Raw genomic sequence first — 23,761 nt, forward strand, 5'->3', positions numbered from 1 at the left:
CTCCGTTCGGGGGGGCCGTGGGGGGGGGGGTCAAGGGCTCCTCAGTCCTGAGGAGGCGCCCGGGCCCTTGGCGCTTCCCCCCCCCCCGGGGTCTGCAGCCGTCAGAGGAGGGGACCCCACGGAGGGAGCGCTGCCCCCAAAACACCCGTGGGTGAGGGTTGTCAGGGCCACGGGCTGTGTAACTGTGTAACCCGTGGGGGCTTGTCCTCCCCGGGGAGCTGAGCCTCGGCTGCAGGCTCCCTCCGGCCTCGGGGGAGCTCGCTGCCTCTAACCGGGGCCCTGCGGAGGCCTCAGGCTGCGGCTCCCGGCCCAGGCTGCCCTTCCCCCGGGGCGGAGAAAGAACCAGGGAGAAGGTGGAGGGGCGAGTGTGGGGGCACCCAGGGGAGCAGACGAACCCACCCGTCCAAGCCCAGAGCCCAACGGCGCGTGGCCGAGGTCCGGATCCCGGGGCAGCTGGTGGCGATTTCCAGCCGGGAGGCCGGGGCAACAAGAGGGGGACACCACGGCTGTTCGGCATGGCGCTGCGCAAGGCTGGTGCTGTTTGGGACCTTGCCAGTCCCCCAGCCGGGGGCACCGTGGTGGCTGCCAGCCCCGGGGGAGGCTGGAGGAGGGCGAGTGGGGGGGAAGGGGCCAGGCAGCCGCAGAGCCGGGGGGGCAGGAAGGAAAGAGGGTTTGCAGCAGCGTGTTGCACGGTCGGGGAGGTCGTGGCTGGCACTTGCCGCACCTTGTGCGGAGGTGGCAGGGGCTGCCAGGCAGGAGGCAGGGGAGCTGCTCGGATCCATGCCGCACCCTGTGCCACGCAGGGACGTGACCGCATCCCTCCACCTTCCCAGCACTGAGGCCGGAGAGATGCCAGGGCAGAAGGAGCAGAGTGCCATCCAGACAGGGTCTCCCTGGGGGCATGAGCCCCACGAGGGATCCTCCTTCGGCCCCATGCAGCTCTGCAGGACCCTGCACGCCTGCTGCAGGGGCAGAGCCTGGCACGGCCCCAGCATCCCCATCTGCGAGGGCAGGTGCCATCCCTCTGCCGCCCGGCAAAGATGCGGCCCTAGCCCCACGGTGGGAGCAGCATCCCGGGCAGAGCAAACTGCCTGGGGAGCCTGGGCCCCCTCTCCCTGCTGAAGGGCCGATGCCAGCCCATCTGCTCCTGCCCGGGTGGGACTCACATTCCTTTTCACTTAGTGTCCTTTAAGCATCACATGGGTTTGAGCTCTCCTTTACAGGCTGTTCCCATTAGCCCCGAGCAAACTGTCCACTCTGGGTGCTGCACAGGCTGAGCCTGGGCGGCACCGGGCAGCATCAGGATGGGCTATTCGCAGGCTGTGCCTGGCCACGGACGCCATCTCTGTGCGTGGAGGGAGGGGAGCTGCGGAGCTGGGATGCAGTACGTGTGATTTCCTTTCTGCCTGTTGTTTGTTTTTCCTTGTAAACCAGCAGGAGTGCCTGGTGCTGCCCCTGTGCTGGGAGAGCACCCCTGCTGTGGGTCATACGGAGGGAGGGAGGTACCTGCCCTCTGGTCGCACCCCAGGGACCCCATGTGCAGGGGATATGGGCCCACGTGCAGGACGCACATCAGGCTAGGCTTGCTCTCTGAGGGGTCGGCCTTGGGATCAGCTCCCTGTGTGAGGGAATGGATGCTGCAGGGTCCTGCCACATGCAGGGATAGTGATTAGGCAGGTCACTGCATGCCCTGGATGCACCCCAGGGAGAGGACACGGAGGGAGAGGAGGGTTCAGAGCAGGAGGAGGAAAGCTGTGGGTCTCCAAGGCCAACGCTGCTCCGCATCCCTGTTGGCGGGTCCCTGGGTGCTGGGTCACAGCCGCCTTCTCCTTGGGCCAGTGGAGAGACATGGGCTTTTCTAAAGTGACTTGTTCCTTGCTTTAGACATGTTGAGCTCAGGAGAAACAAAGTGTCTTTCAGAGGGGCAACCACTCCTGGGTTGTAGATAGAGCCTCGAGCACTTGCCCACATTTCCCCGCTTCCTCTGCAGTGCCAGGGGTGAGTGCTGGCCCGAGGAGCCTGTTGTTAGAACCAGCACAACCTCAGGGGTGTGCTCATGTCTCCCCTTACAAATGTGTGCACGACCCAGCGGGTGCTCTCTGGTGCTCACACGTGGGTCCACGGCCCCGGAGGAGGACCCAGCTGCCTGGCTGCTGCTCGGCCAGCATTTTGGCCAGACAAGGGTGTCCATGAGAGGCTTGGAAGGTGCTACAGGCTTGTTGGAGGAGGAGGGGAGACGCTCCCCTAGACAAAAGCCTGTTTGTTGCTAGGGAGGAGCAGCCCCTGTGAGGCAGGAGGTGACATGGGACAAGTGATTGCAGATGGCAGTCCCCTGTGGCAGGGGTGGAAGGAAGGAGAGCAGCAGGATGAGGCTCTGTGTGTCAGACATGCCCTGGCTCAGCGACCAGGCACGCAAGGCTGAACAGAGCAGCTCTATCCTGCGGGTCCCCAAGACCTGGGCAGGTCTGTGCCCCCAGGGATTGATGGAGAGGCCAGGACAATTAGCCCCCAACAGGTGAATCCTGCACCGCAGAGCTCCTACCAGCATGTCCACACTGCATTTGTGCTGCTGCGAGCCCATCCCTGCACCCCGTGAGGCGATCCTGCTGTCTGGGAGGAAGAGCCAGAGGAGGTGGCAGCACCCAAAGGGTCTCTGGGCTTACTGAACAGGGAGTACCAGAATGGAGCCAGGCCAAGAGCCGTGCACACCAGCATCCTCTGCCCCTCCTGGGGGAGCCGGGCTGGACCGCAGCTGTATCAAATGAGCCGAGTTTGGTTTCCTCCCATCCCTTTTATTCTCCAGGCCATTTTCCACGTGCCAGCTCCGGAGAGCTGCACGAGCCCAAACACAGGGTATTACTTGGAACCCAGTCCTGTCCCGCGGCCGTGCCAGGCGGCTCACAGCGCCCATCCTGCCTTTCACACCCGAGAAGTTTTGGGGGTTTTTTTTTCCCATTCCCCCTCGCCCGCCACACGTGCGCGTCGCCCCCGTCGAAGTTTGGCTCCGTGAAGCACCGTTCGCGCTGCTGCTAAAGCACCTCCCGGCGCCGGGCAGGCCCACGGCCGGGGGACGGCGAGCCGCGGCCCGGCGCTGCTCCTGCAGCGGCTCCCTCCCCGCTCCCCGGGAGCCCGGCGGACAGGCGGAGGGCCCCCGCCAGCCCCCCGGGACGCCGGAGGCCGCCGCGCCCACGTGTGCGGCAGGGCCGGCAGCGGGTCGGGCCCCGCCGGCGCCGCGGGAAAACGCGCGGCCGCCCCGCCCCGCCGGGGCGCTTCCCGCCAGTGACGCCCTGCTACGCCCCGCCCACCGCGCGGCGCAGGGCGGGGCCGGCCCTCCTCGCCCTCGCCCGCCGCAAAGATGGCGGCGAAGCTCGAGGGCCTGCCCGCCCTCAAGATGGCCGCCCGCCCCCCCTCGGCGGCCGGGTGTCCCCGCAGGCCGGCGTCCGCCCTTTGGCGCGCCGCCGGCGGCGAAGGGGTGCGCTCCCGGCCTGCCCCGCGCGGGGCGGGGCGGCGCGGTGGCCGCCGGGAGCTGTAGTGCGGGGCGGGCGGCGGTCACGTGCCGCGCCCGGCAGTGGCCGCGCTGGGAGCGGAGGCGCCAAGATGGCGGCGCTGCGGGGCGGAGCGGTGCCCGCCGCCGCCGCCGGGGCCGGGGTCGGCGGCGCCGCGTGCCGGGGCCGCTCCGCGAGGGCTGGCGGGCGCGGAGCCCCTCGAGCCGCCCCTCCGCGCTCGGCCTCCCCCTGCAGTAGGCGGCGGCGGGACGCGGCGGGCCGCGCCGTGACACTTGCCTGCGGCTCCCTCGGCGGCCGGCACACGTTGCCGGGAGCGGGCCCGCCGTGCCGGCGGCGGGCGGAGGGCCCTGCGTGGGCCCGGGGCGCCCCTTCCGCAGGCGGAGTGGGGGCGCCCGGTGCTCTCCCGATGGGGTGGGGTGGTGGCGGCACCGGCGCGGGGAGCCCCCGGCGCCGGGGGGGGGGTCCGCGGCACGGTCCCGGGACCGGTCGGGGCTCTCGGTGCTCCCCCGAGGGAGATGACATGCAGCCCCTGGGGAGTGGGAGCCAGGGGGGCGCCGGCCGCGTTCCCTCCCGCGGTCCCTCCATCCCGGCGCCGCCCTCCGCCACCTGCGGCCGCGGTTGGGGGGGGGGGGGCGGTTTTGGACACCGACACCCGCCGGTTTCGGTGGTAGGAGCTCCGGGTGGAGGAGGCGGAGTGCTCCGGCCCGCGCCGGGGTGGGGGAGCTTCTCCGAGCTGCACCGGGGGCTTATCCCGGGGGAAGCGTCTCCCGCTCCGGGGCAGGTCTGGGGTGCGGTGCTGCCGCCCGTGCGCAGCGTCCCTGCCGCCGCCGGTGTCACCGGTCCCGGTGGGATCCTGCTCCTGCTGGGCCTGGGTGCGGGTGTGCTGCGGGCTGGACGGGACCTGGGGGCACCTGCGCTCTGCAGCCTTCGGGATTTCGGGGAGCCCCACGCTTCTGCCTCTTGCAGGGTGCTCCTGCCTGGGTGGGGGGCTGCCCCGGGGGCTGCGGGGGAGACCCCCCCACCCAAGCCCAGGCAGGGGGATACCGAGCCCCTCTCGCCTCTCCCTGATGCGGAGGAAGCGGCCTGCATTTGGAGAAGAGAGGTGTGTTCCCGCCTGACGCTTCCTGAAAGCATCGGAGGAATTTGTGGAGCATCCTCTGCCGGTGCTGCGCCGGCTGGCTGGAGCCCCCCCGACTTACCAGGCTCGCCCCGGTCGGGTGAGAGCTGCCTGGGCAGCCTGCCTGTGGCTGGCACGGGGAGGATGGCCGCCCTGTGCTTGGGGCGTAGCCCCGGCACAGCACGCCGGCACACGTGTCACGCGTTGCCAGTGCGGCTCGGATGGGCATCTGCCCGCGGAGGCCTTGGTTGTGCCTCCTGGGTACCGCAGCAGCGAGCGCAGCGTCCTCGGCTCCCGTTGGGTGCCGCAGGAGCCGGTGGCCACGCTCAGGCCATCTCCATCTCAAGCTGTTGGCTCAAATCCCGGCTCCCTGTGTGCCCGAAGGTCACTCTGGGGCTGCGGGCATCCTCCCTTCTCCCCGGCAGCGCCGGCTGCTTGCAGACGGCATGGCCCGAGTCCAAGACTGTCCTTAAACATCCCCGTGACCAGCGGCGCGTGGCCTCGTCCCTGCTGGGCCTAAAGCAAACACGGGGAGCTGGGAGGCCCCGGAGGGTGTCCCCCCGCTGAACTAGGGGGGACAGGGGTCTCTGACAAGGAGGAGAGCGGGCAGGGATGCGGGAGCAGGCCGGGCTGGTTCGTACCTCCGCCCCGACGCACAAGCGGCGAGGGCTGAAGGAGGTGCCCGGCCCCAGGTGGATCAAAGAGAGTCCTGGGGGAATGTAGCCTCGTTCGCCAGTGACTCACGGCTGTGGGACTCCTTGTTGCAAGGTGCTGAGTCAAAGGAGTCGAGGAGGGCTTGGGCGATCGCCCGCCCGCCCGCCCTCCCTCCTGGGCTGTGGGCAGGAGCCGCGGGAAGAGGCCGTTTGAGTGGGAGGATTTTACTTCCCTCCCTCCAAACATCCAGCGCTGGCCACGACTGGAAACCTCTTATTAGACGCTGCCTTTGGGGAGAGCCAGCCCTGTGGCAAGACGTGCAGGGCCATGCCCCCCCCCGGGGGCGTCCCCCGGACCCCCCTGCCGTCAGCAGGCAGGGGTGAGCCATCAGCAGGCAGGGGTGAGCCGGCCCCTGCATCCCTTGGCTGCTGATGCTCCACGAGATCCCTCCCGCTGGCTCCTCTGGTGGCCCGGACGCCTCTGTCTGCCGGTCACCGCTGACTCAGGGCTGCTGCACGCCGGCGCTTGGCAGTGCTGGGCGTGTGAGCCTGGATGTGCTTCCCCGCTCCTCCCAGTATCTCCAGGAGGATTGGCCGGGAATCGCAGCCAGGCTGCGCCGTAGACGGCTGCCAGCGGGGCTCTGCGCCGGGCTCTGACCGGCAGCCAGTGCCGGCCGAGGGAGGGGACTGGAGATGCTGAGCGGTAAAACTGCTCCATAGCCTGGTCTGCACGGCAGGGTGGAGCAGTGTCCCGGTGCCGCCGGCGCGTTCTGCTTCCAGGCCAGAGAGCCCTGGGAGAGCGTGGCCCGGGCTGCTGAGCCGCCTGCTGAGCCCCAAACCACTGCAGGCTCCTGCTCTTTGGGGCTGCTGTGTCGGCGTGCAGTAACAGGCTGGGGGGATTTGGGATGGGTGGATGCAGGGCATTGCCGTGGGGTTCCTGGCTTTGATTCCCAGCCTGGACCTGGGATACCTGTGCTCCAGGGTCACACAGGGCTCCTGGCTGTGCTGTGGCTGGAGGTGCCTGCTCTGTCTGATGGGGGCAAGCTTCTGAAGAGCCCCAGGGACCCGGGGCTTGGGCACGTGGCTTTGGTGCTGCCATATTTTAGGAAAAACCTATTTAGTGAAATGCCTGCTCTCCCTCCGGTGCAGCTCCCCTCTTTCCAGAAGAGGATTTCAAAGTACAGGCAAGTCTTGTACAGGGATGGAGGGCATTTTGTCCTGCATGGGCTCAGGCTTTGTGCAAGCTGCGGTGCCTACGTGAAACACGGGTGAGCCACATCAGATGCGCATCCCCCACAGTTTGGCCAAATTCTCCCTATGGTGCTCCAGGGGAAGGATGGCTCGCTGCCTGCTCCCTGCCAGCTTTGGGAGCAAGGTGTACCCTCCCAGGGATCCGTCCTTGGTGCCCTTATCTTCCCTGCCTGCATTATCTCTGCCTAAGTCCATCTGCAAACAGGAATTGGCGTCCTGTCTCGTGCTGGTGATGCCTCCGCTGCTGTTCCGCTCCTGGCAGAGGCTGCTTGGCCAGCAGCTCTCTCAGCCGGGGGCTGCAGCCATTGCCCTCGCCCGGCATCTTGATTTTGCTGGCTTTTTCTGGCCGCCCTGCAGCACTGGGCTGCGTGGCACTGTGGAGCACAGTGCAAAGACCTTTCCGAAATTATCTGGCATTACCCAAACATCCCTGGAGCTGGCTGGGGGAGGAAAGGACGTGGGGCTGGGAATTTGAAGGAAGAAGAGCAACAAAGCCGGTTTGGTCCTGGATTGCGAGCACAGCCTGTGTCCTCTTGTAGCCTGCAGCAGAGGTGTCGGGGTAGGGCCCCAGCAGTGGCAGCTGGCTGCATCCCTGTTGCTGACTCCTGCGCTTTTGTTATGAATTTCGTAATGTTTTGGGGCTTATCTGAAGCGCCGACAGCCAGAGTCGGAGGAGCGCATGACAGTCCGTGGGGTGGGGGGAGCTTGCCTCTCCCCTCCCCGTTCAGCACGAGTGATGCGTGGTGTTGGGCAGAGCCTGGGGGGAATTGCTGGGGGTTTATCGATTTGTCTTTCCCAAACACGCAGCTGCAGAGCAAATCGGACGGGAGTTTTTGGTGTGGAGGCATCCCTGGTAATCGGAAGGGTCTCAGGCTGAAAGTGGCATGGGGCTTTGTGCGGTGGGGTGGACTGGCCCAAACCTCTCCCGAAAAGCAAGAGGGAAAGGTCCCCTGTGCTATCTTCTGACCTGCAGCGCAGCCGTCCCGCCTGCCTCCCCTGTGTGTTTGGGGGTGCGGCAGTGAGCTCAGCTGCTGTTTGCAGCACAGGCTTTTGGGAGCCCACGTGCGCTGCGGAGGAGATCAGTGTTGGTAGAGGTGCTTTGCAAAGTGTTTACCTGGCTCCCTTTGCTCCTCGACAGTGCTTTTCCCTCGAGGAGGATGACCTGAACTTAACGTCGCTGGATGCAGAAACCATCTTGGAGGCTGAAGAGATCCTGGGGACGATGCAGAACTATCTCGACTCCTCTGTGATCTCCATCATCGAGGACCTCTCTCTGAGCGAGGTGGGAGCCCAGACACACGGGTGTGGGAAGCGGTGGCCGGGCTGGCTCTGGCTGTGGCATGGGTGGGGGTGGTGGCTGGGTCCCGTGGCCATGCCCCACCACTCTCTGAGACTGCCCCTGCCCTTGCAGCAGAGCAAGGCCTGCCTGGATGCACAGAACGAGCTGTCCCTGCTGACTGCCATCACTGAGATCCTGGACAGCACGGACGACGAGACCCTGTCCCCCTTCGACACCATCATGGACACAGAGCTGCTGACCTCGCCTCGGGAGCGGGAGAATCCCTCGGTGAGTTGTGGTGCAAAGCCGGTCTGACCCCAAAATGGGTGGGAAGATGCTCAGGCACGCCTCTGCCAGGTCCTGGCATGAGGGTGCCCTGAGGTGGTAGGACCCTGGCTCCCAGTGCCCTGGGATGGTCCCTTTGACCAGCAACATGAGACAAGGGCTGAGCCAGCCCTGGACACCCCCGGGGCTCCAGTGTGGGCTCGGGGGGCCATGCCTTTGCCTTGGGTCTTGGTGTAGAGCCAGAGATGTGCCAGAGGCTCTGGGGAGCAGCATGTCCCCCTCTGCTTGACCAACCAGGGCTGCATGTGCTGTGGGTGAGACAGGGTTGAGTTTGCTCCCAGGCTCTGCGGGGTGACATGTGTGGCCGCTGTGGGGCCGGGGATGGCCTGTCCCCTCCAGCAGCGGAAACCTGCTGCTGCCTCATCCTCTGTCCGTCTCCTCTCCAGTTTCAGAAGTTTCTCAGCTTATCCCGTCCGTCACTGGAGTGCGAGAGCTCTGCCCTGGAGCAGCCCAAGGCTCTCAGGCCTCTCAGCAGCAGCAGCAGCATCTCTGTGGTTGGGAAGGTGAGCAGCTGAGCAGGGGAAGCTGAAGGAGCGGTGTCGGGGTGGTGCTGGGGTAAGTGTTTCCCTGCTGCTGCCCCCCGGCCCCTGCCTTCCCGCCATCCTCTCCCAGAAGTGATGCTTTTGCAGGGCACCAGTGGCAGTGGGAGCAGGGCCTGCCCCAGCTGGTGGGCACTGTGGGTCTGGGGATGCTGTGGATGCCGTCATAGGGGTGGCAAGTTTCCAGCTCTGTTGTGTCTTACTGGGAGGCTCAAATGTGCTCCAGCTTTTTGTCTGCCCAGGGGCTTTGCTGCAGACTGGCAGCAGACCCACAGTTGGCTGTGCCTGGGGGGGCTCCGGTGAAAGCCCACGAGCTGACACTTGCTCTGGTTCCCCTTCCCAGAACGACACAGACCTGGCTTGGGACTGTGCCGCTCATGGCCTCGAGGACCCGGTGCTGCCAAAGAAGCAAGTCTGCAGCACCCCGAGGGTGGAGAGGAAGGTGGGCCGGCACAGGGCCCGAGAGCAGCCCCTGCCACAGCGCAGTGATGGGGAGGAAGAGGAGGAGGAGACTGCCTTGAGCCCAGAGCTAGACAGCAGCACGGAGGCTGGGGAGTTTTGTGTGAGCGGGGCCAGGGCAGCGCTAGAGGAGCACGAAGACCCCTGCATCATCAACACGGGCGATGTGTCCCTGAGCGAGTTGGTGAAGTCCATGCACCCATACTGCCTGCCCACCTTCACTGTGTGCCTGGACCCCGACACCGAGCCCGTGGCTAAGGAGCTCCTGAGCGGTCCCGTCTTGCTGGAAATTGTGCCTGGCGAGGGGGAGAGCGTGGAGATCCCCGTGGTCCTGCAGCCCTTGGCTCCCAGCTTCCCTGACCTGGAGCACCAGCTCCTGGGAGCAGAGGAGGGTACTGGGGAGTCAGCCCCAGAGGATCGAGAGGAGCTGCCAGGAGCTCCAGCCCAGGAAAACGGGATGGAGGAGGAGGAGAAGGTGGAGAAACTGCCTAAGAAGGAGCCCTCCTGCACTACCCCGGAGAGCACGTCCCCAGCGGAGGTGGCAGCACCCGGCGCCTGGAGCCCTGACAGCAGCTCCCGGCGCAGCACGGAGGCCCTGGCAGGCAGCAAACGCGAGGGCTCTGAGAAGGGACGTGGCCGTGAGAGAGCAAGGAAGAGTCGGAAAAAGAAAGCAGGGGAGGACCAAAGCGAGCAGGCCAGGCCAGGCAGGGACTGCGTGGCCCACCGGCTCCGCTCGGCTGGCTCTGGGCAGCCCCCGGGCCAGCCACCCACCAGCCGGCGGCGGGCAGCGTGTCCCTCTGTCCAGGTCTCGGACTTCCTGGCGCGGCAGCTGGAGCAAGCCCGGAAGGAGGGGCAGATGGAGCTGCATGCCGAGCGGGTGCCGCGGCCCCGGGGCAGGCCCCGGAGCGTGACGGGGAACTCCCTGCTTGAGAAAGCGCAGGGGGAGCTGCAGAAGCAGCCGGCACCAGAAACGGTGAACGCAGCCCCAGAAAAGGCTGAGACTGCGGTGCCTTTGGAGAAGGCCGTAGCGAGCGTGGAGGAGCGGCCAGCAGCTGCGTGTCCCGGCCCAGCGGACCAGGCTGAGGGTGGGGGTGATGCACAGCCGGCCGCCAGACAGGGCGGCGGGGTCTCGGAGGCTGCCTCTCCGCTCCCGGAGCGAGGCGTGGGGCTGGAGCCCCCTCAGAGCCTGGCGGCGGCGGAGCCGAGCGAGGGCCTTCCCAGGGAAGCCAAGCCCAAGGCCCTGAGCCTGCGGGAATACCGCATCCGCATGCTCCACCGCCAGCCCAGCCCGGGTGGCAGGAAGGACAGTGAGAAGCAAGCGGCCAGCAAGTGGCCCAGCATCCCTGAGCCTCCGACAGAGCTAGCGGAGATCCCCTGCCTGGTGTCGCCCGTTCGCCCCACCACCGAGGCGGCCAACGCTCAGAAGAGCCCGGAGAAACCTGCCAGCCCTGCTGCTGTCCCTTCCGCTGGCAAAGCTCCCGCCGCTCCGGCTTCAGCTCCAGCACCGGCCATGGCTCCACCACCCCCATCAACACCAATGCCTTTTGTCGCACCAAATGTGCCCCCAGCCGCTGGGGTGGCCCCTGCCGGGATGCCACCAGCTTCTGCCGGTGCTTATGCCCTTTACCCACCAGTGCCTTCCTGGCCCTGCTTCAGCCCGCAGCCCATGGGCTGCCATGGTTTGCCCCCGCTGCCCAGTGCCGGCTCCCCCAGTACTTTTCACATGGTGCCTGGCCTCCCGCCTCCGGCCATGGCCTGGCCCCCGCCGGCCGTGCCGCCCCCGCCTCCGTATGGCCCCAGCGGCCCCTATGCCCCGGTAGGGTGGGCACCGCCATCGTACTGGCCAGGAATCCCCATGCCGCCTCCGGTGCCTCCCCTGGCGTACGGGGACCCCGGAGCGGCGCTGCAGGGTGCCGCTGCCTTCCCGGCCAGCGGCCACCCCGGCACGGCCCTCCTGCACGGGCAGCCTTCTGCCGCTCCTGCGCTCAGCTGCCCGGAGCCACCGGCCTTCCCCACCCAGCCGCCCGCTGCCCCGGCCAGCGAGACGGGGGCTGCAGGTGGCTCAGCCAGGCCAGCGACTGGCAGGGTGTCGGACCCCAGGAGGCAGGCACGGCTGGCGGGGGAGAGCTCTCTCCCCAAGGCCCCTCCGGCCCCAGCCCCTGTCCAGCCCCTGGCGGTCCCGTCGGCTGCCGCTGCCCAGCCCAGCAGGGTCCCTCCTGCAGCGCCGGCCCAGCACACGGCAGCCCCCCCCGGCTGCCCCCGCCCAGCCACCAGAGGAGCCCCAGGCTGCAACTCCCACCCAGCTCCCAAAGGCCCCCCCAGCTGCTACCCGTTGCCTTGCGGAGGTGTCTCCTGCCGCTGGCCCTGTTGGGGAGTCCCCTGGCACCCACCCCACGGAAGAGGCTGCAGGGCCGGGCAAGGGGGCGGCGGAGAAAGCCCTGCCGGAGCCCAAGGCGGCTGCTGGGCAGGAGCTGTCCGGCCAAAAGTCCACCTCCCAGGCTGCGGCACCGCCACCGAAAGCAGGTCGAGAGAGCAGCCTGCCCGCTAAGGCACCCACCGCGCGGCCATGGAGGCACCAGCCGCTCCTCAGCCCGGCGCAGCCCAGTGACAGCAGCAAAGACATCGTGCAAGCCTTCATCAGCGAGATCGGTGAGTGGGAGGGCTGAGTGTCGCCAGCTGGCAAGGCTGTGGTGCTGCCAGCAGCCCAGGTAGCGGGACCGGTTCCTGGCACTTCTGGGGGTGAGGGTGGCAAAGCTGCGCCTGTGGGCTTGCAGTCTCTTCCCAGCACTCTGCCAGGAGGTTGCCTCCAGTGGATGGTCTGCGCTGGCTGTGCCCAAACTGGCCCCTCCTGAGGCTGCGGAGCTGGGTGCTCCTGTCCCCACTGCGGGAGAGACGGAGGAGCTGCTGGAGGCTCTGCTGCTGCTTCTCCTCCCCAGCACTCGCCCTGTCACCTGGGGAGGCTGATGCAGGGGGAGGATGGGGCTGGGGTGCATCCCTGAGGGTTTTGACTGACCTGGCTTGCTGTGCTCTCTCCCTGGCCCAGGGATCGAAGCCACTGACCTGTCCAGCCTGCTAGAGCAGTTTGAGAAGTCTGAAGGTGCGGATGCAGCGTGCTGTCCCTCATGGGGCTCCCTCTGTGCCACACCGGCCTCCCTGGGCTGCCTGTGTTCCCTGTGGCGGGGTGGGAGCTGGGGGATTGGGATGCTGCTGCCTGCAGGCTGGTGTTACCCGGCCTGGATGCCTTGTCCCGGGGGTGTCTCTGCCCCCATCTCCTTCTTGCCCTGTGAAAGCGGCCGGGGGTCCCCAGGGCGGCTGAGGGGGTGGTGAAGAGCCCGGGAAGGAAAGCGAATGTGCAGCTCCTCTGCTGGGAGCTGGGTTTGGGATGCTGTGAAACCTCTCCCTGGCTGTCCCGGGGGTACTCTGTGTCCCCCCCCATACACAGGGTCTGTCCCTTGCCCTCCAGCCCCAGCCTCTCGCCACTCTCACCCACCCACTCTCTTTTCAGCCAAGAAGGAGACTCCCGTGCAACCCTCTGTGGACAGGCAGCCAGTGGGGAGCTCCGGGTGAGTACCAGGTCCTTCGCAGCTGGTGCCCCAGCGTGGAGCCTGGTAGAGGGCTGAGCCCTGCCTTCGGTGGGGGTACAGGGCAGCTCTCGGTCCTGGCAGGGTCCGAACTGCACTGGGGACTGTGTCTGCCGGCCCAGGAGGGGCTGAGCTCCTCACTGGACTGGGGGCCAGAGCTGGCACTGAGGGGGAAAAATTGGGGGAAGCAGTGGTGGGCATGACTGGGCTGTGCAAGTTCCATCCTTGCAGCTCTCTCAGACCCTCTGTCCCCTCAGCCCGGCTGGTAGGGCAGCTCGGGTGGGTGCCCCAGGCGTGAGGACTGAGGCTGGGCTTTGGCTGCTGCATTTGACAAAGCTCCTTTCCCCTTCTCAGGCCTGAGACCCAGCAGGACAGGAAGCCCCCGGATGGCCTGCAGGCCTCTGAGCTGGCCAACGTGGCAGGTAATGCCCGGGGCGAGGTGGGGGAGCCCGCCGTGTCCTGGCAGGGGCTGTCGTGGGGCTGGCGGAGACCCCGGAGCTTGAGGGGAGCTGGGCCGGGAGGGAGCCCCAGCCGGGTGGGTTGCAGCAAGGGGCTGCTCTTGAAAGCCCTCCGGTCCTCTCGCAGGCCTCACCCCCCCAGCGACGCCCCCCCACCAGCTCTGGAAGCCATTGCCTGCTGTCTCGCTACTGGCCAAGGCCAAGTCACCAGGGTCAGCGCCCCAGGAAGGGCCCCAGAAGACAGCCAAGCTGATGAAAGCCAAGCCGCTGCCCCCAGGCAAGCTCCAGGGGAAGAGCCTGGCTCCGACCCCCGCTGGCTCAGGCCCCAGCCACGTCTGCTCGGGAGACCACGACTACTGCATCCCGGGTGCGGCGCGGCCGGAGAGCAACAGCAGCACTGGCACGCAGCCCCCTGCCGAGGGTGGCTCCCGCTGGAACGTCAAACACCACCGGGACATCACTATCAAACCCATCTCCTCCTTAACCAAACGGACGCTGGACCAGGCCAAGCCCACCCCGCCAGCCCCCACCACCACCGTGGGGCCCAGCCAGGAGCCCCTGGGGACGGCCTGCCTAGCTCCCCTGGATTATCGGACTAGCGTCCCCAGCAAGGCCACCGCTGAGTGCAGCAGCCCCCCCACCTCGGTGCTCCTGTCTCCAGCTGCATCCCCCTGCCGGGACCAGGAGGTGCGGACTCCCAGTGCCCAGCCCAGCCGTGCTGCTGCCAAGAGGTCCCTGCGCTGCTACCGGAGACCCCGAGACTCACCCAGCCCCTCTGCTGGCAGCTGGAGGGCTGGCCGGAGCCGTGCTAGCCGCTCTTTCAGCTCCAGTTCGGATGGAGCTAGCGAGTCCTCATCTTCATCTTCATCCTCGTCCTCCCGATCGCGGTCACGGTCGTTCTCCCCACCACCCAAGCGGTGGCGAAGGTAAGCGGTGGAGCGTCTGTCTGCTTGCTCTTTGGGCAATTGTCTGGTGGCCGGTCTTTTGTGAGGGTGCCCAGACATCTCTTTATGGACCTACTTGATGGCTGTGTTTGATCTTTCTGTCCTTGTGGTCTTTCTGAAGTGGTGCCTGGCTCGCAGAGACTGGGGGAGCTGCTGCGACACCCTGCCAGTGGGTGTCTGCTGAACCCCACATCTGGGCAGGTGTGCCTGCAAAACCACCACTGAGCTAGGCTTCCTTTCTCCTCCTGGAACACCATGGTATGAGTCCTTGGGTGCACCTTGCCTTTTAGATGCTTTTTCTGGGGTGTTCTTGCAGGTGGTGTAGAAATGAGAGGAGCCACAACGGAGCCCTCCAGGGAGCTGCTGGAGGCAAGCAGAGAAAAACCCATCTGGCTTGGCTGCCTCAGGGGCTCCCTGTGCTCCTTATGGAGGTGGCTGCATAGGAAAGTGGGGTGGCTTGGTGTCTGCGGAATGTGTTTCTTTTGGAGTCCTTGTATATCTGAGTGATGCACAGCCTGTCCCAGCTGCAGCGGGAGGCACTGGAGCTGGTGAAGGATCCCTTGTCTGCCCTTCCCTGAGTGTTCAGCCAGTTCTGGAGACATCCCAGATCACTGAGTGAGAAGGGCTTGTCCAACCAAGGCCCTTCCATCGGTGGCCAATAGGTGGAGGCTGGAGCTGGAAAGGGCACGTATATAGTGCCATGTCCCAGGGATGTGCAGCCCAGGGACTTGCCCTGTCTGGCTTGGCTTTCCAGCAAATGCAGCTGGCCCTGTGCTGGGAAATGTCCCCACGGACTGTGCCATCCTGACCTGCTGTCCTCCAGGAGAATATGTGGCAGTACCAGGCAGCGCACCCTGCTTGGGGCCTGTGTTTGCCTATGGCGGGGACCACCTGTGGGCAGCATGTTTAGTGAGGTATGCTGCTGCTGTCTGGAGGCAGCACAGCTTGATCCCAGAGGGGTTTCAGTCCAGCTGCCCTCAAGCTTTGCCTGGCCCTGCCAGAGAAGCTCTTGTGGGCAGGAGGCTGTGGGCACAGAAGCCCAGCCCTGTCCCAGTGCATGCCACGGCCCTCAGCATGATTGGAGGCATGGATGGTCTCCATTCGCATGGCTGTTGAGTGCAACGTGGATGTGATGGCTCCGTTGTCATCCTGTGCACCGTGTGGGGCTCAGCGCTGCAGCCCTGGCCCCTTCTGGGCCCTTGCCCGGTCGCAGCCATATGCTGCATGGTTCCGCCATGACTGTTTCTTGCTCTTCAGAGGCTGTGCCTGTGAGCCTGCTCCCTTTTCACTGTGGTGTTTGGAGCCAAGTGGAGCAACATCTCTGTAATGTCATTACTGTCCTGGCAAACTTGGGCAGAGGTTTCCATAGCCCAGCTCAGCCTGGGGATGGGTCCTGTCCGAGTCGGGTGCTGGGGACCTTGGGGAGGATGGAGGTCTTTTTCTTCTCTGGAGCGTCGTGGTGCTGGGCATGGGGAGAGCTTGGCACTGAGCTGTGTCTATCCTTCCCCCAGGTACCGCTCAAGATGTTCCCACAGCTCCTCTTCCCGCTCCAGCTGTGGGTCATGTGGCAGGTCCCGGGACAGGTCCTCATCCTCATCATCAACATCCTCCTACTCATCCAGGTCCACATCCTGCAGCCAGTCTCGCTCCCGCTCCCCCTCGCCCTGCAGGAGGAGTAACAGGCGGAGAAGGTGAGCGTGGCCACCCTGCAGGGGTGTGAGCTCCCCCCAACCCATCTCTCAGCCTCCTGTGTCCCACCTGGGCAGGGGTGGACCCCCTCTTTCAGTATCTCCCTTGTGTCTGGAATCACTCTCTTCTGGCACCCCAATGACCCTGTAGCTCACGTGTCTGGTTTCTGCCTTGCCAGATACAGTTATGATGCACAGGACCACTACCAAAGGCAGAGGATCCTCCAGAAGGAACGTGCAATAGTGAGTGCTGGAGGGCTGGGAAGTGAGGGCTGGAGATTTGGGGGCCCCCAGCCCCTCCATCACTTCAGAAAGCTGTGGGGTTGCAGCCTTGCAGGCAGCATTGCTGGGACGCTCTGACCAGGGCATGGTGTGATGGGTGGCGATGCAGGGAGGGTGCTCTGCGTGAGAGGTCCTGCTCACTGGGAGGGCTCGGAGACGCCAAGTCCCCCCCCATTCCCATCTCATGGGACGGTGCATCCCTCCTCGCAGGAGGAGCGACGAGTTGTGTTTATTGGCAAGATCCCCAGCAGGATGACGCGGTCGGAGCTGCGACACCGCTTCTCTGTGTTTGGGGACATTGAGGAGTGCACCCTACACTTCCGCTCCGACGGGTAAGAGCTGTGGGGGCGTGGGGCAGCCCTTTCCCAGGAATGGCTCCTCTTGGCCCTTTTCCCATTCCTCAAGGGGATGGCACAGACCAAGGGGGAACAAACATAGTGCATTGCTGGTGATCTGCTTCCTTCTTTGGCTCCAGGGACAACTATGGCTTTGTCACCTATCGCTATGCCAAGGAAGCCTTTGCTGCCATCGAGAGCGGGCACAAGCTGCGGCGCCCGGATGAGCAGCCCTTCGACCTGTGCTTCGGTGGCCGCCGGCAGTTCTGCAGGAGGAACTATGCCGACTTGGGTGAGTTGCTCAGCCCCCAAGTTGGGGCGTGGCACCCTGTGTCCTCTCTCCTTCCCAGCTGTGTAGGAGTCCCCATCCTTGGGTCAGTCAGGCTTGGCTGGCCAGAGCCATGTCCAGGGATAATCCTGCCCCGAGGGGAGGTTGGACGGGGGCTCCCCGGTCCTCCAGTGCTGTGATGGAGGCCAGGTCCAGTCCTCCATCAGCCCAGCTCTGGGTCTAGAGGTTGGCACGTGAAGTGAGATGGGAAGGAGTTGCTGTGGGGATGGCTGGAACTGTGCCAGTGTCCCCATGGCTCAAGGCAGCCTCTCCCCATGTTTTCCAGACTCAAACAGGGAGGATTTTGACCCGGCCCCCGTCAAGAGCAAGTTTGACTCCCTGGACTTCGACACGCTGCTGCGGCAGGCACAGCGCAGCCTGCAGAGGTAGCGGCAGGCGAGGCGGAGCGCCCGCCCCAACTTTTATACTCAAATACAAAAGACAAAAAAAGTATGGAGAGAGAGAGAGAGAGAGATGGGGTTTTTAAGAAAAAGAAAAAGGAAAAAAAGAAATTTGTTTTATAACCAATATTTAAGGAGGACGGGTCATTTGCCTTTGACCGGAGGGGCCCTGGCGAGTGGCAGCCCCAGGCTTGCCCCAGCCATGTAATAAATGTGGATGCCCAAACAGCAGCGCTGCCTCGTCTCCTCCTTCACGTGGGCCATTCCCAGGCATGGGCTCGGGCTGTGCCCCCTCAGGACCCCGGGGCCTCTGTGCTAGGGTCTGGCCCCATGAGAAGTAGCACAGGTCAGGGACTGGGTGCAGGAGTGGGGTGTCTGGGGAAAGTGGGGCAGGACTGGGGTCACCAGGCCACTCTGAGGGCTCTGTGGCAGCTCCCAAATGGCCTGGCACGGGATGAATGCCTCTTTGAGGACAGGCAGCGCAGACCCCTCCGACTGCCTCTTGGGCTCTGCTGGAGCGAGGACTCAGCACCCCAGCCCTGAGGCACCCGGCTGGGTTTTGAAGCCACCTGCACCTCCCGTGGTGGCCACGGAGGGGCAGTGCAAGATCCTCCTCCACCGCCGCTCCCTGCTGTGGGATGGGGTACAGGGGGCTCAAGCCCTCGTCAGGAGCACGGGCAGGGGTCTGCCCGCTCTGATGGCAGCGTGTGCAACTACGATGTCTGCCTGTCCCCTTCGAGCCCGCTCGTTGGTTTTGCTCCAGCTCGCCAGGAGAGGGGTGTCTGACATCTCATCTCTGGGTGTCCCCTGAGGGAGGGGTGTTGGTGTGACTGCAGAGAGGTTACAGGGATCCACAGTGGGCAGCACAGCAGGATGGTGCTTAGCAGAGGAAAGATGGACAGTGACAGGGAGGGAGGGGATGCAGGATGCCTGTCCAGGCCCCCCTACTGTGTTGCAGGTCACAGAGGAGAAGGGCGATCCCAGGCAGCCCCCAAGGGAGCGTGCTTGGGCCTGCTGCTGAGCATCTTCCCTGCACCTCGCCCTGAGCCAGCAGTACTGGGGCCCTGCACCCTGCTCTTGTGCTGGCAGCCAGAGAAGAGCCCTGCCTTGGGCTGCTCCTGGACTGGGACAAGCCCAGGGATCCCCAGCACCAGAGTGGGGCTGAGCTGGCAGTGCTGGCTGGGAACCCCGAGATGGCATCGAGCACCCCGGCTTCAGGACTGGGACAGGCTTGGGCAGGGTGCAGTGGTGCCTGGTTGGGCCCCCTCCCGTCACACCCTGGGGTGGGAGATCCTGCAGCCGCCTGGCTGGGCTCTGCGGAGTTAGGAGAGCGTGGGGGGAAGGGACGGGCAGGGAATGGACCCCCCCCCCAGGGCTTCTTGCAGTGCCTGGAGTGGGAGAGGGCTGGTCAAAGTCCCCCCAGACCCCTTGCTTGATGGAGGCAGCGCCCACTCCTCTAGTAGGAGAGCAGGGAGGGGAATAGCAGCAATAAACCCAAGGTGGGGTGTCCAGCGGCTGTGACGCTGTGCGGGGGGTTCGGCCAAGCTGATGCTGCCACTTGGATCACGCTCAGGCCTCTGAGGCTCTTTGGGGGTGTGCCTGCGATGTGCTGCAAGGCGATCCTATGGTCTGGTATTAGCACAGTGGCTGGAGCCCACTTGTGCCCTCCCTGCTCCCCTGGATGGAGAGGGATGCTCCTGCTCCTGCCTGTGTGCTGGGTGACTTGTGCCACTCTGTAGCTCGGCCCAGGGAGGCCTCCACAATACCCCAGGTATGTGGGGTGCGGTGAGGCTGCCAGCGGGGTGAGCCCAGGGGCAAGCTCCCACCCTGTCCTCTCCTGCCTGGCCCTGGACTTTGCATGAGGGAGGGTCCAAGGAGGCGGCTGCAGGCAAAGGTGTGAGCGGGCTGGGGGCGAGGCAAGCAGGGGGCTGTTAATCGGTAATGCAGCTCTTCCCAGGGATGTTGGCTTGGTGGGAGGGGGTGAAAGCCAGGGTCTGGCAGGGACTCGGGGAGGATGTGACTGTCCCTTTTTGGGAGTCCATGCAGACCCCTTTTGCTGCAGCACACATGCAGCCCCTCTCCTGCCCAGGGCAGGTAGGCCAGTCGCGGTGCTGACAAGCATCTCCCTGGTCTCTGAGCTGCCACAGCAGTGCTGAGGGCGTGTGGATCCAAACGAGTGTTGCAGGGAGAGTGCCTGTCAACCACCTGCAAACAGACCTGCAAGCTGTAGGCTGAGTCAGGTCTGAGGAAGGGCTCGTGTGCTGGTTTCTCCAACTGCTTTAGGTGGTCTGAAAGTTTCTTCACAGCCTTTTCTTGAACCTCTGCTGCAGCTGTGGAGGCTGGCGGGAGCTGGGAGCGTCATGGGGAAGCCGGAGCTGGGCATGGGGGATGTCCCCATGCAGAATGACGCCTGGGGATGTGCTACCTCCTGGACCTGAGGTGGGTGCATTTGGGCAGCCCTGCGAGCACGGCATCACCCCAAATGCATGTGCTGCTGGCCGCAGCATGAGCAAGGCTGCATTCCTGGGGCTGGGCTGCACATGGTCCCCTCTCCTCGCTCCTGCGGGTGAGGAGAGGCAGGGGGTGTGAAAGCGTTTGTGTTGCCAAAAGAATTAACACCCTGCTGTTGTGCCCTATAAATCTTTCAAGTGTTAGACGCTGGCTTTATCCCCCTGTGTTACAGTTTAATGGTTTCCGTTAGCAATAACCTGGCCCTGTGTTCTGGGGTTATTGATTTAAGGTCTATTGTGGAGGGTGTGAGAGTTGCAGAAAGGTGTTTTCCTGCTGCCCAGCTGGCGGCAAAGGCGCCATTGCAAAGAGGAGGCAGGAGAGCAGGAAGCGGTGCACAGCCAGCTCTCTGGAAGTGTGGGTGCTGGTGGGAGCTGTCTGGAGAGGATCAGGGGACAGCGGCAAGGAGCAGCACTTGGAGCATATCCCTCGCTCAGCCCTGCAGCCAGCAGGCACGGCTGTAGCCGCAGAGGTGACTGCAGCTGTGGTGGTAGCAAGGCAGCACAGATGCATCCCCTGAGCTCTAACACACGCAGGACATGCCTGCCTTCGGCTTTTGTTGGAGTTGTTGCGTGCATGGACAGCCCCTGGCTGGACAGCAGGCAGCTCTGTGTGCCTCCCCGGTGCCAGATGGACCACGCTGCTGCGCTGCAGACAGCTCAGTTTGGGAGTTTAGAACTGGAGCTCCCAAGGCAGAGCCATGCCTTGGCTCTCCTCTGTGCACACCAATAGGTAAGTCCTGCTGGTGGCCGCATCGCTGGCCCAGAATAGTCTCCCTCAACTCAGGTGCCCTTCGGAAGAGGCTGGGGTGCAGCTCATGCACAGCCTTTGTCCCACTGGCATCAGTGGTACCTGTGGGGGTTTCCCCTGCCAGAGGCACGCCAGAGGTGAGGGACAGAGCTAGGGCCTTCGTAGGGACACCAGCTCCACTTCACTCAAGGCACACAGTGCATGTAGAACAGCCAATTTTCCTCCTACAAGTCTCAGCATCCTTTGGCATCCTTCTCTGCCTGTGTGAGTGGCTCTGTCTTGAGCTGCAGCAGCCCATGGCTGGGGACTACACATGGGGTGTTTTCTGAGAGGTCACTAAGCGGAGCTGGGATTTTCACTCTATTTCTCTTCAATGCACTCTCAACTTTTCTCCTTCTGTTCCTGCTGCAGACTCCACTCTCTTGCGGTTGTCCCTAATCCTCCCTGCACCAGGCCCTGTCGTCTGCACCCTTCTGCTGGAACAAACTTCCAAGGGACTGGTGCTGATTTCACACCTTCCTCTTCCCTTTCCCTTCTCATTCCCTCTTGCATTAGTATGTCCTGAATGTTATCTCCAAGCTAGAAGGGCATTCAGAGTGGTCTTTCATCGTGGGTAAAACCTGGAAGATGAGGGGCCTGTGCTCAGTGCATCAGCTGGTTTGGACCCCATGTGCAAAAGGCAGTGGGGCAGCAAGAGAGTCTGACAGCAGCACTCCTTGCACACCTCTGCCCGGGGCTGGAGGCTGCACAGCTCTTGTCCCCATTGCTTTGCAGAGCTCAACGTTTCCCCAGCAACAGCAGAGCCCCTTATCCTCAGGAAAGGTTATTCTGGGACCTTGGAGTTGGATGTTGCCAGGTGCTGAGCACCCATGTTGCTGTGAGCTGGGTGTGCTTTTTCCATACTTAGGAAGTTCACACTTAAGATCCAACTTAAGATGTTCAGCATGCTCATCCTGAAAGCTGACAGGGATACCTGTGGGAAGAGGTGCCAGGCACGAACCTGGGTATGCGATGCTCCTTGCTGTTTGCACCCATTCCCTTTCTTGGGACCACCAGTCCTTGAGATTCAGACTGACTCCGCACATTCAAGAGCTCAGAGGTCCTGACCCAAAGCAGAGGCTGCTGCTGCGTCATGTCTGTGCCTCCTCAGCCTGGATTCCCTGTACTGGGAGCCTCACAGGGGTACCCAGCTTCAGGGTACCTGCAGAGAAAGGCCATGGGAGTTTGGTGCTGGGATCACTGGAAACGTGGGCTCAGAGGAGCCCCTGAGAGCTGGAAGAGACACTCATCCCCCTACGGCACACAGATCCTGCAAGTTTGGGGTTCCCTCACTCTCACACCTTCTCTGTTCTGTTACACATCCCTTGTCCCAAATCCCCGCCTGCCTGCAAGCAAGCCCTGGAGGCCAGCCAGTGGTTGTGCGTGCTTTAAATCTGTGCTTGTACAGCTGAGAGCCTGGGTTAATTCCCATGTTCTCTCTTACAGCTGCTTTTGCAGTTATGTGTACTTGTGTTCACATTGGGGCAGTTCTCCAGGGTCACCCCATAGTCAAGTGTCCTGCAGTTGTGAGTAAAGATGCAATGAATGTATTGCCAGTACCTCTACACTGGACACCTGCTCCACTCAGCCCACAAACCAGGCGCTGCAAATGCTTCCTGACTCCTCTCAGCACAAAAGCTGCGGCTATAACATGCCACACGAAGCAAGCAGGGAGATTAAGGGACCATCAGGTCTGCAGCCTGGTGATGGCAGAGAATTTGTGAAAAAAATTATGTAGGATCTAGAAAATAGATGTGAACTTGGAAAAGTAAAAAAAAAAAAAAATCCAAAGCAAAACAACAACAAAAAAAACAAACCCAAGCCCAAACCACAAAAAATGTAACCACAATTTTTCTATCAATCCAGGAAAATTCCCTTCTGACCCTAATCTGGCAATAGCGTTAAGCCTAATGTGTGAGCAGACCTCTGGGACTGTAATGCTGGGAGCACCAATGCATGAGGCCCAGAGCTTGCCTTTAGTGCTCTGGAAGAAGGAAAACCATAGTACCTTTAGAAGCAAATTAAGGGGGAAATTGTTTATTCTTCATCTTCACAGTGACCAGCAGTAACCCAGAAGCCTGGGGTTGAAGCAGCACCTCCTCCAGACAACCTTAGTGCTGCTGACTCCTTGGCCAGCCAGGAGCTGTGTCCCAGACTGAGCTGCCCATCTCCAGGGTTCCTCCATTTAGAAGTTTATGGAGGGAGTTCTATCAAACTGTAGGTTAAATTGATCTGGGTTTCTCTGCCCCATTACCCTTCTTGTAAGGCTGGTCCAGAACTTCACTCCTGGCAGGGCTAGAAACTCTCCAGTTCACCATCTAAATTTATGCATTATTTTGTGCCATTATTGTATGTCTTAAAGATTTTCTTAATGTTTTCTTATTTACAATTTTCTTTCAGTGGTTCTTCAGAAATACGTTTGTCCCCTGTCAGCCTCTCTCTGGCCAGAACAAGCCAAACTATTCTAGTAGATCTTCATCAGCTGGTGCTCGTTTGTCTCAGTATCCAAATAGTTTTTCTCTGTGCAGTGGAAATTTATCCTTCCTGGATGCAGAGCTACAAGGATATTCTGGAAGAAGTCTCACAATGCCTTGCGCAATGGCAATTATGTTTCTGCCTCTGCTAAAAATAACTTGTCTGATGCATCCTAGCATCATGCCATTCCTTTTTCACAGAAGCATCACGCTGCTGCTTCACATTCATCCTTCAGTGCAGTAAGGTCTTTCTATTCCTTTGGTGCCTCCATTTCACCAGTTTATAGTAAATGTCCTTACTGCTGGTCCCCAAGTATTTAAGTTTTCCCTTTCTGCTGTTATATTTCACCCTACTTCCCCCATCCCTTCACAAGGTCAAGGTCCCCTTCTTCTTCCTCTATGAGGAACTATGTCTCTCAGCACTTGCAATCCCTCCCAACCCTGTGCTGTCTCTGCATTTTGGGAGCTTGCACTTGGCTCTTCTGAAATTACCAATGGATTTACTAACCTGAATTTATTCCAGGATACGTGGTTAATAGCCTTCCTGCAGCCTGGTCATGCTTGTTTTTGATGCAGCTTGGGCAGTCTCTCCCATATCTCCTTACCAACCTTGGGACTCATCTTCACCTTTAGCAGCAGTTTCTCCTGCTTTGTAGTGCATCATCCTTAACTCTGAATTGAGTGCCCTAGTCTAAGAAACTGGCAGCCTCATCTATATATAATTTCTGTTGCCTTCCTCCTGTTTCACTAGGTATCTCATCACTCCCTGTGTTCCCCTAATCACCTTTACTGAAACGGAGTAAAACCCACTTTTGGGTTTTGAC

At 62.8% G+C, this 23,761-nt stretch overlaps 1 protein-coding gene across 1 annotated transcript; it reads left to right on the plus strand.

Moving 5' to 3' along the window:
• The first annotated feature begins 3,657 nt into the window (after positions 1-3,657).
• On the plus strand, positions 3,658-17,394 carry PPRC1 (PPARG related coactivator 1). The gene is given in 15 exon segments (XM_030031213.1): positions 3,658-3,737; positions 7,663-7,809; positions 7,939-8,094; positions 8,538-8,654; positions 9,034-11,379; positions 11,381-11,798; positions 12,193-12,246; positions 12,655-12,712; positions 13,085-13,152; positions 13,316-14,114; positions 15,644-15,823; positions 16,000-16,063; positions 16,313-16,434; positions 16,578-16,729; positions 17,052-17,394. Coding segments are annotated over 14 exon segments (4,698 nt in total). The 5' UTR covers positions 3,658-3,737; positions 7,663-7,749; the 3' UTR covers positions 17,156-17,394.
• Positions 17,395-23,761: the final 6,367 nt, after the last annotated feature.

The sequence above is a fragment of the Aquila chrysaetos genome, chromosome 11, assembly GCF_900496995.4.
Source record: "Aquila chrysaetos chrysaetos chromosome 11, bAquChr1.4, whole genome shotgun sequence".
In the NCBI taxonomy this organism is placed as follows: domain Eukaryota; kingdom Metazoa; phylum Chordata; class Aves; order Accipitriformes; family Accipitridae; genus Aquila; species Aquila chrysaetos.